The sequence below is a fragment of the Mesoplodon bidens genome (assembly GCF_964165515.1).
Source record: "Mesoplodon bidens genome assembly, chromosome: 1".
Taxonomy (NCBI): Eukaryota; Metazoa; Chordata; class Mammalia; order Artiodactyla; family Ziphiidae; genus Mesoplodon; species Mesoplodon bidens.
In genome coordinates, this window is record NC_138176.1 from 49,472,451 (window position 1) to 49,488,042 (window position 15,592).

The window sequence follows — 15,592 nt, forward strand, 5'->3', positions numbered from 1 at the left end:
CCCCTACCCCAGAATCAGGAGTACTCTGCTATGAAACAAAACAAAGACTAACTTTCAGTCTATGGATTCAGACACGATGTTTAACCCGAGACCCTAACTCTAGGGCTGATAGTTCGTGGAAACTGTGGGCCAGGTCCACTGAAGTCAGTTGGAAACACGCAGGCCCAGACTTTTCTTATGGGATCACTTGCCCCGAGGATCCAGTGGCCCAGACCTGACTCTAGGCGCCCAATTCTGGCGACCGCCTGCGCCTTTGGCCTGCCCAGTTTCTGACTGGCCTCACCTAGCTGCTACCTCAGCCCAATCTCATCCTTTACCTCCAGCTTCTTCCCCAGATCCTGCCTATCCTCAACCTCTCCAGCTGCTCTGGGGACCAGTGTGGTTCCAAGATGTTCTCTGCTGCCCCTGTGTGGCCTCCGAAGGCAGACTTTTTCCCTTTCTGTGTGTGTGTGTGTGTGTGTGTGTGTGTGTGTGTGTGTGTGCGTGTATAAAGGCAGCAGATTACACATACCCATTCATTTGTGCAGCCACTTGCTCAACCCTAATTTATGGAGGGCCTCCTCCATGCTTGCATCATCTAAGCCCGTGTCAACCCTGCAAAGCTGGTGTTATTTCTATCTGCATTATAGAAGAATTGCACCTCTGTGAGGTTAGGTAAGCTAGTGAAAGCACAGCCAGGACTCACTTCTAGGGTCTTGTTTCACTATGTGCCAGGCACTGTGGTGGGCACATCAAAGGGCATTAGGGGGTCTCAGAGGGGAGAGCCCCTCCCTGTGTCTGGGTCACTGAGTGGGCAGCAGGAGGAGGCTGGCCCTTCCAGCTCTGCAGGGATTTCATGGCAGCCTTAGCTACCGGGCTGCGAGGCTGGGTGGCACTGCCAGTCAGATCCAGGAGAAACTACGTGTGCCCTCCTAAGGGGTGGATATTTTGTTTGATAAATGGTTCTGGTCCTGAAAAAAAAAACCCATGATTTAGAAACCACTGTAGTGAAATATTGGGAGCCACTGATGAATTCTAAGCAGGAAGTAACATGATTACATTTGCATTTTAAAAAGGGAGACAAAGGCAATTTGGTACAAAAATAAATCTCCTTAATCACATCATTACAGTAGAACAACTTTCCTCTGGGTGCATTCTCTTCCAGCCTTTGACCACACGCAGGGATTTTATGCAGTTGTAAATGTTGCCACATTCGATTTGCATTCTGCTTTCTCACTCCTTGGTATATCTTCCCCTGGCCTTCCTAATGAGCTTTTGGGATAGCCATGTGGTATGCCTCAGCAGGGCTGGACCTTTGTTTACTTATTTGTTCTCTCACTGGTGGGCATCACCTAGAGGCACCATGTGTGTGGTAATAACTACTATTATTATTGTTCCAGTTGCTTCTGATCTTTCTTTTTAACCTAAATCACATAGAAATAAATGTTTGTGCTGGAGTTTTTTTAGTTTCATGCTGACTTCTCTAGGACATAGTCCTAGCAATGCAATGCTGGGTCAAAGGTCCTACATACTTACAAAAAAGCTTAGTAGACTTGTTTCAGAGCAGTTTGAGTTTCAAAGCAAAATTGAGTGGCAAGTGCAGAGATTTCCTATATACCCTTTTGCCTCCACATACATAGGTTCCCCCACAATCAATGTCCTCCACCAGGGTGGTACATTTGTTGCAATTGATGAACCTACGTGGACATATTGTTATCCCCCAGAGTTCATAGTTAATATTAGGGTTTGCTCTTGGTGTTTTACCTTCTATGGGTTTGGACAAATTTATAATGACATATACCCACTATCATAGTATCATACAGAGTAGTTTCACTGCCTTAAAAATCCTCTGTGCTCCACCTATTAGTCTCTCTTTCTCCACCCAACCCCTGGCAACCAACAATCTTTTTATTGTCTCCATAGTGTTGCCTTTTCCAGAATGTCATAAGATCAGAATCATCCAGCCTTTTCAAAATGGCTTATTTCACTTAATGATATGTATTTATGTTTCCTCCATGTCTTTTCAACTTGATAGCTCATTTCCTTTTAGTGCTGAATAATATTCCATTGTCTAGATGTACCAGAGTTTATTTATCCATTCACCTACTGATGGACCTCTTTTGCTCCCAAGTTTTGACAACTATGAATAAAGCTGCTGTAAACATCCACGTGCAGGTTTCTGTGTGGATATACATTTCCAACTCCTTTGGGTAAATACCAAGGAGCGCGATTGCTGGATCATATGGTTTAGTTTCATAAGAAATTGAAGAACTGTCTTCCAAAAGTGGCTGAACCATCGTGCATTCCCACCAGTAATGAATGCAAGTTCCTGTTACTCCACATCTTTGTCAGCATTTGGTGTTGTCAGTGTTCTGGGTTTGGCCATTCTGATAGCATTCTGAATGCTTTTTTATGCACTGGATTGCTGAGCAATTTCTTTCCCTTTGCAGCTCTGAGCTGAGCTCAGAACTGGCATGGGCCAGCCCTCGACTGGAGGATTCTCAGTCCACAGCTACATGGGGACTCCTGTGCCACACCAGGAGCATGGGGATGCAGTGGATGCTGTGCTTTTCCCTTCAGACCCCCTCATCAGACCGACTTGCCCAATCCCAGCCCCAAGAAGGCCAGATGCTCTTGGCTCCCAGCTGCCTCCCTCATGGGCAGTTGTCCTCAGCTGTGGGGACCTGTCTTGCCCGAGATTAGACTGGGAGGGGCTTCCTGAGACTAGGATGGGCTGATTCAGGAACACCAGGGAAGGGTGAGCTTCTCCATCTGCCAAGCTCTACTTTCCTCATTCCTTACAGTGAACCCTGAGACCACGCCTCCAGCACATCTGCCTACCTCTCTCTGCCCCGTAGTCTGTACCAGGGAACCTAGCATCAGACAGCAAGTGATGCTGAGTCATGATGATCTTCCTGCAGCTCCTGGTGGGCTGCAGCCTCAGGTTCCCAGAAGAGTAGACTTGATGTAGGCTCTGGCCTGGGGCAGGGTGTGGGTGTCAGATCTTCTCTTGTTCAGGGGACAACTTCTTGATCACCTTGTGGAGAGATGGTGCCACAGCCAAGACCTCCCTTTTGAGAGGGGACAGTGTACTGGTAGCACATACAGACAGAAGCGCTAAATGAATACATAGAAACAAAGCTTTAGGGCCATGGTTTCGCTGTGCCTTTTGGGAAGTGGAGTGGCTTTGTGGAATGTGTGAGGGCTTTGGGGGAGGAAATCTTCTTTCGGTCACTTACAAGTGGTGTGACCTTGGCCCTGTTGAATGACTTCCTTTCTTGTTCATTTTGTGCATCTTGGCAATGACAATAATAATACTGTCCTCACAGGATTACCGTGAGGATAGAAAGAGCTAATGTGTTCTGGGCACCACGTGGCATACAGAAGGGGCTCAAAAACAGGTGACTTCTTTCCTCTCGCCCTTCTGTTCCTGTCATATGGTTTGGCCCAATCTCTAATATGGTAGAAAATGATATCCCAGTGAGCACTTTAAAGGAGCAGACAGGCTTCTGTTCTGCTCAGATTCCCATAGAAGGCATCTTGGTGGCACCTCTTTTCTTCTGCATCTTTCCAGCAGGTAGAGAGTAAAGCCTATTTTCGAGTTGAAGATTACATCCCCGCAAGCCTGATTGAGAGGATGACGGCTCTCCGGGTCCAAGTCGAAGTCTCAGAGCTGCACCGTTTAAGTCCTGTGCTCTGGGGAGAGGATGCGGAGCTGGAATTCTTGAGGGTGAGGCCTTTGGACTCTTGAGAGGGTGTATCGGTGTTCAAGGGCACATAGTCGGCAATCCCCTCCAGAGATTTCTCTGGGGCTGGATGTGCTCAGACCCACAAGGAAGTATGACCAAGGGACTTGAGCCTTTGGGAGGAAGGAAGCTCCATCGCCCTGTGGGGCAAGGAGAGACTTTTGGAAGCAGATGGCATTGGAAAAGATCCCCCCAAATGGGTAAGATTTATTGGGCTGGGGTGGGTATGGCAGGGCCTTTCTTCAATCTTGGAGCTCACAGTTGCTATTCAGTGAGTGGGGGGAGACCACATTTCTCATAGAGACATTTCTGACAACTGAAGTAAAAAACTTGAGTGTGAGCCAAAAGCAAAGCCATTGGAAGACTTCAAGTTTGCAGCCTTCCGGGCAACTGTTCTCAGCACAGCACAGGTGGTGTGGTCCATACATATGGGTGCAGCTCTGGTCTACTCTTTCTTTGGCCCTTTAGCAAAAGCAGTGATATTTCAGTCCCTTATGTCTGTGGGCACACAGAGCCTCCGACGAATAGCTTTTGCTCACTCCATGACTTACACCTGCAGTGGACCAAGCACAGTAGCAAACAGAGACAGAAAGGACATGCTTCTTCCCCCCAGGGAGTCCAAATCTTGTAGGGAGAACAGATGGGTACCCAGAGGCGTGCAACACTGTGATAACTGCCCAATGAGAACAATAACAGTACCAGTTACTTTACTTCAGGGTGGGAGGGAATGTCCACTCTGCCTGTGCAAGTAGAGCTCGGTGGCACGTGGGAGGAGGACCCCAGCTTCCCCAGGGTGATGTGCCTGGTGGGGCCTTTAGAGCTGGGGATCAGTTTCAAAAGGAAACTCCAGGATTTATACATTTCTTTGTACAAAAGTCTCCTGAAGCAGGTAGAAATATTCTGTGTTTTCTTACCTTTGATAGAGACAGTCATTTGAAAGCAGAACTGCCAAGGTGAGGTCTGTCCATTTTTTTTTGGTCAGTCATTTGGAATTGTCTGCAACACCTAGCACAGTGTAAACCCTCAAGCATCTCATTTGAGAAGCCCTGGCAGAAAGGCGCTCACTGTCTTCCATTATCCAGCCTTCATGCGCGTTCCTTGTTAAGGGGATGCAGCATTCCCTTGACTAGAGACAAGTGGGGACTTCAGAGCCATCAGCACACATCTGATGGAAAGTCGCCACAGGACCATAGAACCAGCGGAGAGACTAAGGACTCAGGTCTGCAGAGGCTCCTGCAGGCAGATGATGCCTGGCCTGCCTCTGCCCAGGCCCTGGCTTAGTGTGCTGGGCTCACTGTGTCCCTCCTTCCTCTGGTTGAAGGATGATAAGTGGTTGTAAAGGAAGCCACCATCTCATAAGCAAAAATGCAGGAAATTTTTTAGGGTGTAGCTTTGTTTTTTAATGGAAGTATAGTTGATTTACAATATTGCATTAGTTTCAGGTGTACAGCAAAGTGTTTAGTTATATACATATATTGATATATATTTTTTCTGATTCTTTTCCATTATAGGTTATTACAAGATATTGAATATAGTTCCCTGTGCAATACAGTCAATCCTTGCTGTTTTTCTATTTTATATATAGTAGTGTGTATCTGTTAATCCCATAGTCCTAATTTATCTACCCCCCCCCACCGCCTACTGCTTTCCCCTTTGGTAATCATAAGTTTGTTTCTATGTCTGTGACTTTGTTTTTGTTTTGTAGATAAGTTCATTTGTACTATTTTTTAGATTCCACATATAAGTGATATAGTATAATATTTGTCTTTCTCTGTCTGAGTTACTTCACTTAGTATGGTAATCTCTAAACTTTTTGTTTTAGTCTTTGTTGGAAAACACTAAATAGATTTGATTTGTATGCGAGCTTACCAGTTTCAAGGAACACCTACTTTTGTGGTTCCCCACGGTTGTTGGTTGGGCTTGCTGATGCTAGGCCTGCCCACAGTACAGACACATGGACTAGAGAGTTCTTGGTAACCCCCAGACCACACTGTGACCCTTCTTGTTAGGGCTAGTGTTTGTTAAACAAGCCCCCTTGTCCACGATTATAAAAGTAGATGCTCATGATCCTGCCCCCTGGAGACAGTACGATTACATTTGGGTATATTCATCCTTCTCTGTGCATTCACATGTGTACATGCATATATATTTAAAATTGGGTTTATATTATACAGTCAGTTTTGCGTTTTTTTATAATCCCATCTCACTAAAATTTTGAAACTTTATTTTGAGTCAACACATGGGGTACCCTAAATTTTTTTCTCAATACTCTGTTGTTTGGCACATAAATTGTTTTAAATATGGGACTATTTTAAGCAATACTGAGGTTAATATTTTTACTGTGTAAGTCTTTAGCTGCATTTCTGATTAATTTCTTGGGAATAGACTCTCATGAGTGGAATTACAGGGTCGAAGGTTAAGAACATTTAAAACATTGTTGGTATATATTGCTGACACTCTACATTGCAGTCATTTCGTTCACTTCCTGTCCTCTCTACTAGGTTGTAAATGTCCAGAGGGTCTTGAATCCCCAGAGCCCAGCACGTAGCCCAGTTACTCCATAAACAGTCACTGGATTGTTTAACTATAGCTCCTCATGGCTCCCTTTTCCATTATGAGATGGCACCTATTGGCCTCCGGTTCACTGATGACTAATTCTGCTAGTTCATCGTCTCACACTAGAAGGAGACTTGGCAGAAGTCCAGTTTGGGTACTGCTAAATAACATACTCCGTCTGCAAGATTCACAGTTATGTTAGCATATTAGTCCCAGAACAACCTGTTCAAGGTTAACTCAGTGTTTTCCAAACTTCTTCAAACATGGAACCATCTTTCTACATAACTAGGGGTTGCCATATACTGTTAAAATATTTTCTTTGCTTTTCTTTTTACTGTTGAAATCATACTGGTTGTACCCTGTAGTTTTTCCCACTTAGTGTTATAACGGATGCATTTCCCAGATAATTACAAATGCTTTGTAAATATCCTTTGTAAAGCTTGCCTGATAATCCCTTTTAAGGTGGTACTGCCTCTAGGAAACTAGTCCTGCCAACCCAACTCTGCAAGTGTGCACCAAACATCGCTCTGGTCAAGGATTTGTCTTGATCATTCAGTATATTTTCTTAGGACAGATTCCCAGAAGTGGAATGATAGGGTCAAAGGATATAAATTGTTGTAAATCTCTTGAAGAATATCCAGAAATAATCCATTTGTTCCAACAACTTTCAGTAAAGCCAGGGTGCTGTGTGGGCTGGGAGCCAGGAGAGCCTGGGTCCAGTCTCAGCTTCGCTGCTCACTGGAGGGGTCAGGGGAAAACAGTGCGATGGCCCTAAGCACAAGGAGATGAGGTGTCCCTCAGAGAGGAAAGTCAGCAGTAACAGCACAGAGTGGAAGAGGAGTGGTGCCACAGAAGATTCCCTAGTAAAGCATGGAGACATAGGTAATATTATTTATTTTACAGATGGAAGATGCCCTTGATGACATTACATATGTTTACAGACTTTATGGAAACTCTGTATTTTAGTTGTTAAGAATGAAGACTCAGAAGAAAACAGACTTATATTTTCATTCCTGGCTCCTAAGTGGGAACTTTTACAGACTACTTAGCCTTCCTGTGCCACCATTTTCTCATTTGAAAAGAGGTAGCTACACCTATCTCTTACGATTATTGTGAAGATTAAATGAAATAAATGCATGAGAAATGTTTAGAATTGTTACTGAACTGAACTTAGTCCTCTCACCCATGCACAGTAAGGCCAATCTATGGACACCTGGTTGCGGTGAATGAAAGTGCAGCATTTATTGCAGGTGCCAAACAAGGAGAATAGGCAACTCATGCTCAAAAGACTTGAACTCTCTGATGCCTTTCAGGGAAAGGTTTTTAAAGACAGTGTGAGGGAGAGGGCTGTGGGGTGTGTGATCAACTCATGGACATTCTTTTGATTGGTTGGCAGTGAGGTAATTGGGAGTCAACATCATCAACCTTCTGGTTCCAACCAGTCTGGGAGTCTACATGCTGGTGTTGGTCAGCATACAGTTAACTTCTTCCTCCTGGTGGGGGTTTCAGTATCTGCAAAACAGCTCAAAGGATATGGCTCAGAATATTATCTATTGCCTTTGAGGAGGAATTACACATTCTTAACTTTGTTTAACGGCTCTTATTAAGTTGTCTTGCTTGACTGTTCTCCTTTATTTCTGCATTTTCTCACTTGTCTGATTAAATTTATTCTTTGGAACTCGGGGAAGGACTAGGAAGCTAAAGTTTTTCTACAGACAAGAGGCAGGAGGAAGACATGGGGGGTTGTGTGTGTGTGTGTCTATCCCAGGAAGGCCCCATAGGGTCCTGCTCCATTACAGAATGGCACTTTACCATTTTAAGAATTCTGTGGCTCCAAGTACTTCAGTATCATATCCCTCTCTATATAATTAAAAAATTAAAAATTAAGGTAAATACTAAACAATTTAAACAATGTAGACAAGTGTAACAAAGGCATCTCTGCTCTGGTGATGACAACTTTAATGGTTTAATTTCATCGTTTGAACTATCACGTCACATTCTTTTTCTTCACGTCTTTATGGGCGTGTCTTTGCTGTACGATGGTGCGTTAGTTTCTGCTCTATAACAGAGTGAATCAGCCATACGTATACATATATCCCCATATCTCCTCCCCCTTGCGTCTCCATCCCCCACTCCCTATCCCACCCCTCTAGGTGGTCACAAAGAACCGAGCTGATCTCCCTGTTCTCTGTGGCTGCTTCCCTCTAGTTATCTATTTCACATTTGGTAGTGTGTATATATCCATGCCACTCTCTCACTTTGTCCCAGCTTACCCTTCCCCCTCCCCATGTCCTCAAGTCCATGCTCTAGTAGGTCTGTATCTTTGTTCCCGTCTTATCCCTAAGTTCTTCATGACATTTTTTTCTCTTAGATTCCATATATATGTGTTAGCATACGGTATTTGTCTTTCTCTTTCTGACTTACTTCACTCTGTATGACAGACTCTAGGTCTATCCACCTCATTACAAATAGCTCACTTTCGTTTCTTTTTATGGCTGAGTAATATTCCATTGTATATATGGGCCACATCTTCTCTATCCATTCATCTGTCGATGGACACTTAGGTTGCTTCCATGTCCTGGCTATTGTAAATAGAGCTGCAATGGACATTGTGGTCCATGACTCTGTCTGAATTATGATTTTCTCAGGATATATGCCCAGTAGTGGGATTGCTGGGTCATATGGTAGCTCTATTTGTAGTTTTTTAAGGAACCTCCATACTGTTCTCCATAGTGGCTGTATCAATTTACATTCCCACCAACAGTGCAAGAGGGTTCCCTTTTCAAATCCACACCCTCTCCAGCATTTATTGTGTGTAGATTTTTTGATGATGGCCATTCTGACGGGTGTGAGATGATATCTCATTGTAGGTTTGATTTACATTTCTCCAATGATTAATGATGTTGAGCACTCTTTCATGTGTTTGTTGGCAATCTGTATATCTTCTTTGGAGAAATGTCTATTTAGGTCTTCTGCCCATTTTTGGATTGGGTTGTTTGTTTTTTTGATATTGAGCTGCTTGCAAATTTTGGAGATTAATCCTTTGTCAGTTGATTCATTTGCAAATATTTTCTCCCATTCTGAGGGTTGTCTTTTAGTCTTGTTTATGGTTTCCTTTGCTGTTTCACATCAAATTCTTTAAAAGAATTTACCTAATTGTTTTGGGATGGTCCTGCTTTGTCATACTTTAAGTACATGCCTGGTCTGGCCATTGGATACTTCAGCACCAATGTCCAACAAATATTGTTTTGGATGATGATGATGACGATGATGATAGTGACAATGAGAGGGTCTCTCCAAAGTTAAACAAAGCGGGGAGGTCAGGGTCCAGAAATGCAATCAAGATCATGTGAAGAGCTGTAGGCTTTGTAGGCAGTGCAACCTATCTGCACAGATTACTTACCAGCAGAAGGAGAAAGGTCAGCAAAGAGCTTGAGAAAGCAGCTCTCAAAAGCTATAATGTGTCCTCACTTTTGTGACCCCACCTGGGGATGAGAGAGATTAGGCAGGACATAGAGCCCTCTGCTCAGGGGTAGAGATGAGATACCAGATCTCACCAGTAAAACCCTTCTGAGAGGGTTTCAAATGCCTGGAGCAAAACGTCCCTGCTGTGAGCTGAGGTTCATCAACCATTTGGTAAAAACTGGAGTCTTCCAGGTGAAGATGAAGATGGTAGAGACCAGAATAGAGACATGATTACCATTCAGACATAAAAACATTTGTGTTAGGTTTATACTCCGGCCTCTTAAGACTTTGGTTGGCCTGATGCAGTTCCCAGCTCTGATTGACCCTCATGCCCCTGACAAAATTCCATCTCCTAAACTGGTAAACTGAAGACAGATCTTGTACTGTGGGGACCCCACCAAAGCACTGCTACATGGTGAGAAGTGCCAGTGATTGGTCATTTTCTCTGCAGGATGTTCATGGCTCATCTTGCTTTAACAATGATGCTAACCATTTGGAAGTTTGCTTTCTGTGCCTGGGCCTCAGTTTTCCATCTGTAAAACTAAGGGGTTGTACCAGATTGTATTGCAGTAGACTTTGGGAAAAAGGATTCTTTACTTTGAGATGATTCAAGAGTCTGAATTCTACAACTTTGTTCAGAATACTTTTACTCTATTGTACCATTTTCATAATAACTGTGTTCCAAGTGTCTTAAGGTACTTCATTAAGAAAGGATTCCTTGGGTTAATAAAATAGAAAAACACTATCATATTAGAGGTATGGAGGAATTCTATAGTAAGGAGATCTGTTTAGTTCAGTGTTTCTTAAACTTATCTGGCAATCCTACTCTTTTTTTTCAGAACATACCTGAAGGTGTTTTCTTCATGGAATGGTTTGAAATCCATTATTTTAGACCAATGTGCCTGTCTCTTCTTAATTGGCCTTTTTCTCATTCCAGGTGACTCAGCAGCTCCCGGAATATGGTGTGCTGTTTTACCAAGTTCTCCCAGAGAAGACAAGGCCAGGAGGAGAGATGGCCTTGGGGCTCTGTGCCAAGGGGGTCATAGTGTATGAAGTGAGAAACAACAGCAGAATTGTGACTTCACGGTTTCAGTGGAGAGAAATTGAAAAGATTTTGGCCTATGTGAGTGTCACTCAGTTGATTATGACCCATGCTTCATTTTTCTTTGATCTGTTATCCCTTTAAAGAGCGATAGGTCAGGTGATCTTCTCCTAAGAAGATAAGCTCACAGCCTGTCAGCTAACCTGTACTCCGATGACCGTTACATATTTGGAAGAAGTCTACCAGGGGTTTGAGGGTCCCCACGAGGCCACTTCTTCTCTGCCATCCGTCACCTAGTTCCCCCTCACCCCCATGGGCAGCCATTGGCCTAAAGGACTACACTTTCCCTCTGGGTGAAGTTCTTTTAATTTTGGGAATCTATTGATGTTGAGAGCAAGATTGGAGGTGGGAGATGGGGGAGGAGAGTGTATAGTAGGTGCAATGGAGTCTGCATGCTTTTGAAACATTTTCCTTGTATTTTAATTTTCCCTTTGCACACATTGTACCGAGGCATCTGGCCTGTCTCCCATGGACTACAGGTGTGCAAACCTTTGTCAGCCATTTAAACAAAACAAAACAAAACAACAACCCTATTAAATGTACAATGTTTGAAATAACATTTGAACACCATTTTCTTGAATTCAGTTACAATAAATTTGACATCAAAAACATCATGTGTGTCCCCATAGCAGAGAATGCTCCAGTAGCTCATCTACCTGCCTGTCCTGTGGGTCAGTATCCCATAACTTCAGCGATGATTTCATTATAAAACATGAAGTTCTTTGACTTGTGGCTCAGGAAACATTTTAGTTTTTCTTTCTATTGAATTTTCTCTTGTGGTTTTAAAATTTTTCCTACTAACGAGATTTTTTTTCATTATCTGATTCTTTGGGTTTTGTTTTCATTATCATTATCTAATGTTAAAGTTTCCTAAGCAGAACATAATTGATTTTATTCATTTTCTCAGTGTTTCTTGTGTTTCTCCCATCTTGGCTGTTGAAGTTGATGTATTGTTAAAGTGTGATTCTTGATAGAATTTCATAATAAAGTATTGTTTTTCCTTAGGAAAAAAGCTTACATCTAAAAATAAATAATAATTGAGCATAATTTTATTAAAGTGGCCTTTATAATATCAGGAAACTGACTTTTTCCCAAATATTTTTGACATTATGTAAAAGTAATTGATATTTATTTTTGTGAACTTTTCAGAAATTTAATGACTCAAATAACTTTAATTCAACTGAAAGATTATTTGAAGAATTTTAATTATTGAATTTATTCAATACTATTATATTACTTCCTATATTCTCTATCTCATATTTAATTGTTCAAAATTCTCAGTGTAATTTCTTTTAAAACATTTGTAGAAATGCAGACAACCTACAAAGTAATTTTGGAAAATAGAATTTTTTGAAGCCATAAAACTTAAGTCCCCTTAACTATTTTATATTTAAGTTGGTTTAAGTTTTACGGATATTTATTTTCCCCACGACCGGGAACAATTTCTTGATTAAAGCTGGAAAATCATCAGGTTCACAAAACAAACTTAGTAGCTTAAAAACACCCTTGTCACTAATTAGAATTTTCATGTTGATGACCAGTCTCTTCCTCAGCATAAATATCCTTTTTTTTATGGAAAAGTCATCATGGGAAGTAATGTCACCAGCTGCTTGCCACAAACCAGGCATCTTACACAGAAAATGACTCGGACTCTTCACACTTTTGCAAGCACAAAATGGGAACTCCACTAACAATACGAGAATGAGCTCAGGAAGCTGGTTCCAAATTTGCTTAATTAATAGCAGAAACCGGAATCCTCCAGACAATTGCAGACATTTGTTTTCTCAGCCTGGAGAAAAGTAGCAAAGGAAATAGAGGAAAATGCCATTTTTCAGTGAATATGATTTGTAGGTGCATTGGCAGCCCATCTATGACAGAGACATCAATTCAGAAGATTATTCAATCGAGAAAGCATTCATTGTGTAATGATGAACCTTCCCATGTTAGTAACTGTTCTTGGGTATTAGCAGTAGTTAAAATGTCTGGAGGGAAATGTCTGAAATCTGGGAGAATACAGGCTTTGTAGGGCTCTCTTCAAGAACAAGGATGCAAAGTTCCAAACACAAACAAGATTTTAAAGTGAGTGTTCATTTAGAATGAGAAAAGAAATCACCACAACCTGTGAATTAAAAAAAAAAAAACTTGAACAACTACTGCAAAATCACAAAAGCAAAAAAAGTAATATTCTTCTTAATGAACTCCCTGATAAGCACTATAATTCTTTTTTTCCTTTCAAATTTCTGGTGGCATGCCCTCTGATTACTTTTCCATAGGATGATACTTTTGTAATATTTTCTCTACAGAGAAGAGAAATCTAATTTAGTCTTTCTTCTAGCATGGCTGATTGAAAGTTGTTTTTATTGTTGATGAGATGCATAAAACATGAAGCCTTGCGGCAGAGACATATTTGCTCTTTGAAGTGTCTCTGTAGGTTTCTAAATGCTACCAACACAGGAAAATCGAATACATTCCATATTGTGTGATTCCTATCAAAAAAAGAGAAAATTGTGTGCTGTACTTACAAGGCAGTATATACAATTATAAAATATATCCCTGATAGGATAAAACTTCCACTTAATTAGGTGTTTTTGAGAATTAAATTACAGGTTTTCATTTCTGATAATTGAAAATATTTCCCTCAGACTGGCCTTTGGCTCTGTGTATTTTATTTATTTATATGCATCTTTATTGGAGTATAATTGCTTCACAATGCTGTGTTAGTTTCTGTCGTACAACAAAGTGAATCAGCCATATGCATACGTATATCCTCATATCCTCTTCCTCTTGAGCCTCTCTCCCACCCTCCCTATCCCATCCCTCTAGGTCGTAGCAAAGCACGGAGCTGATCTCCCTGTGCTATGCAGCTGCTTCCCACTAGCTAACTATTTTACATTTGGTAGTATATATATGTTGATGCTTCTCCCACTTTGCCCCAGCTTCCCCTCCCCACCCCATGTCCTCAGGTCCATTCTGTATGTCTGCATCTTTATTCCTTCCCTGCCACTGGGTTCATCAGTACCATTTTTTTTTTTTAGATTCCATATATACGTGTTAGCATACGGTATTTGTTTTTCTCTTTCTGACTTACTTCACTCTGTATGACAGACTCTAGGTCCATCCACCTCACTACAAAAAACTCAATTTCGTTTCTTTTTTATGGCTGAGTAATATTCCACTGTATATATGTGCCACATCTTCTTTATCCATTCATCTGTCGATGGACACTTAGGTTGCTTCCATGTCCTGGCTATGGTAAATAGAGCTGCAATGAACGTTGTGTTACATGTCTCTTCTGAATTATGGTTTTCTCAGGGTATATGCCCAGTAGTGGGATTGCTGGGTCAGCAATGGTAGTTCTATTTGTAGTTTTTTAAGGAACCTCCATACTGTTCTCCATAGTGGCTGTATCAATTTACATTCCCACCAACAGTGCAGGAGGGTTCCCTTTTCACCACACCCTCTTCAGCATTTATTGTTTCTAGATTTTTTGATAATGGCCATTCTGACTGGGGTGAGGTGATACCTCATTGTAGTTTTGATTTGCATTTCTCTAATAATTAGTGATGTTGAGCATCTTTTCATGTGCCCCTTGGCCATCTGTATGTCTTTTTTGATGAAATGTCTATTTAGGTCTTCTGCCCATTTTTTAATTGGATTGTTTGGTTTTATTGATATTGTGGCTCTGTGTATTTTAAACCTTGTTCCCCTCCAGTGCTGACACCACATACTTCTGGGGCTGGGTACTGTAGGGCACAGTCAATTTCACATGGCCACTGGCCCTATATCGTTATGCTGAGACTTTGGGTGAGTCGGTCCAATGGAAGGAGTATTCTGGGATGGTTGAAAATAAACTACTGCAGAAGAGACTGCAAACTGCATAAATAAATCCCACTAAATCTACACTAAATGTAGCCCTATCTCAACTTCTCCTTAGTGAGATCTGCTTCCCCACCATGCAACGTTACCTATGGTGAGAAAAGTGAGACTGAGTTGCAGTGGAAATAAGAGTCAGTGGTCTTAACAGATTGTGGTGAAAGCATCTTACTTTCCACGTTTTACAAGAACACAAGAAAATATGCTGGGTCCCTCCCAGGAAACGGCCTTCCCAAGTAGAGGCCTGGGACTTCAACTTCCTTAGCTTCAGGGCACATCTGCTTGTGTCTGGAAGAATCTTATTATTCTGCAAAGATGTATCAAACCAAACAAAGAAACCAGCCTGTGAACAAACAGCAGCAACAATAAAACTATTGGGGATGAAATATTTGAAATAATAAAACCATGCTTAGAAACAAACATGATGTTACAGAAGCACAAAGTATTTTTGTTCTGCAACAGCAGGGATGTAAATACATTTTTCATGTTCGCGCTGAAAACCCTGGGATTCAAGTTATACATCATCTTATTCTTAGAGCAGCTTGCCTGTGTGAAAGTTGGCCTACAGATATGAATTTTCCATTAAATGATGTTATCAAAATGGAAAAAAATCCAAACCGCTACAGTCAAAACTGTTTTCAGCTTCATGCCAAGAAATGAGATCGAAATTCCTCCCTCTGGGACACCTTAGGACACTGGGGTCCAAAAGGACAAGAGCTTGCCAAGAGTTTATGAGCTCAAAGAAAGAAGTGGCGCATGTGTGTGAACAATTCTCTTTTTTCAGATTTGTTCAAGAAAAGTTATTTAATTTTTTTTTTTTGGCTGCGTTGAGTCTTTGCTGCTGCGCATGGGCTTTCTCTTTTTGCGGCCA

The 15,592-nt window shown here is 41.7% G+C and overlaps 1 protein-coding gene across 1 annotated transcript in view; it reads left to right on the forward strand.

Annotated features, from left to right (window-relative positions):
- Positions 1-15,592, forward strand: part of FRMPD2 (FERM and PDZ domain containing 2) — a 78,114-nt gene that overhangs the window by 22,874 nt on the left and 39,648 nt on the right. The window contains exons 12-13 of the mRNA XM_081233186.1: positions 3,557-3,709; positions 10,684-10,869. Of these exons, the coding sequence (XP_081089312.1) occupies positions 3,557-3,709; positions 10,684-10,869 (339 nt within the window). The remainder of the gene's footprint in view (positions 1-3,556; positions 3,710-10,683; positions 10,870-15,592) is intronic.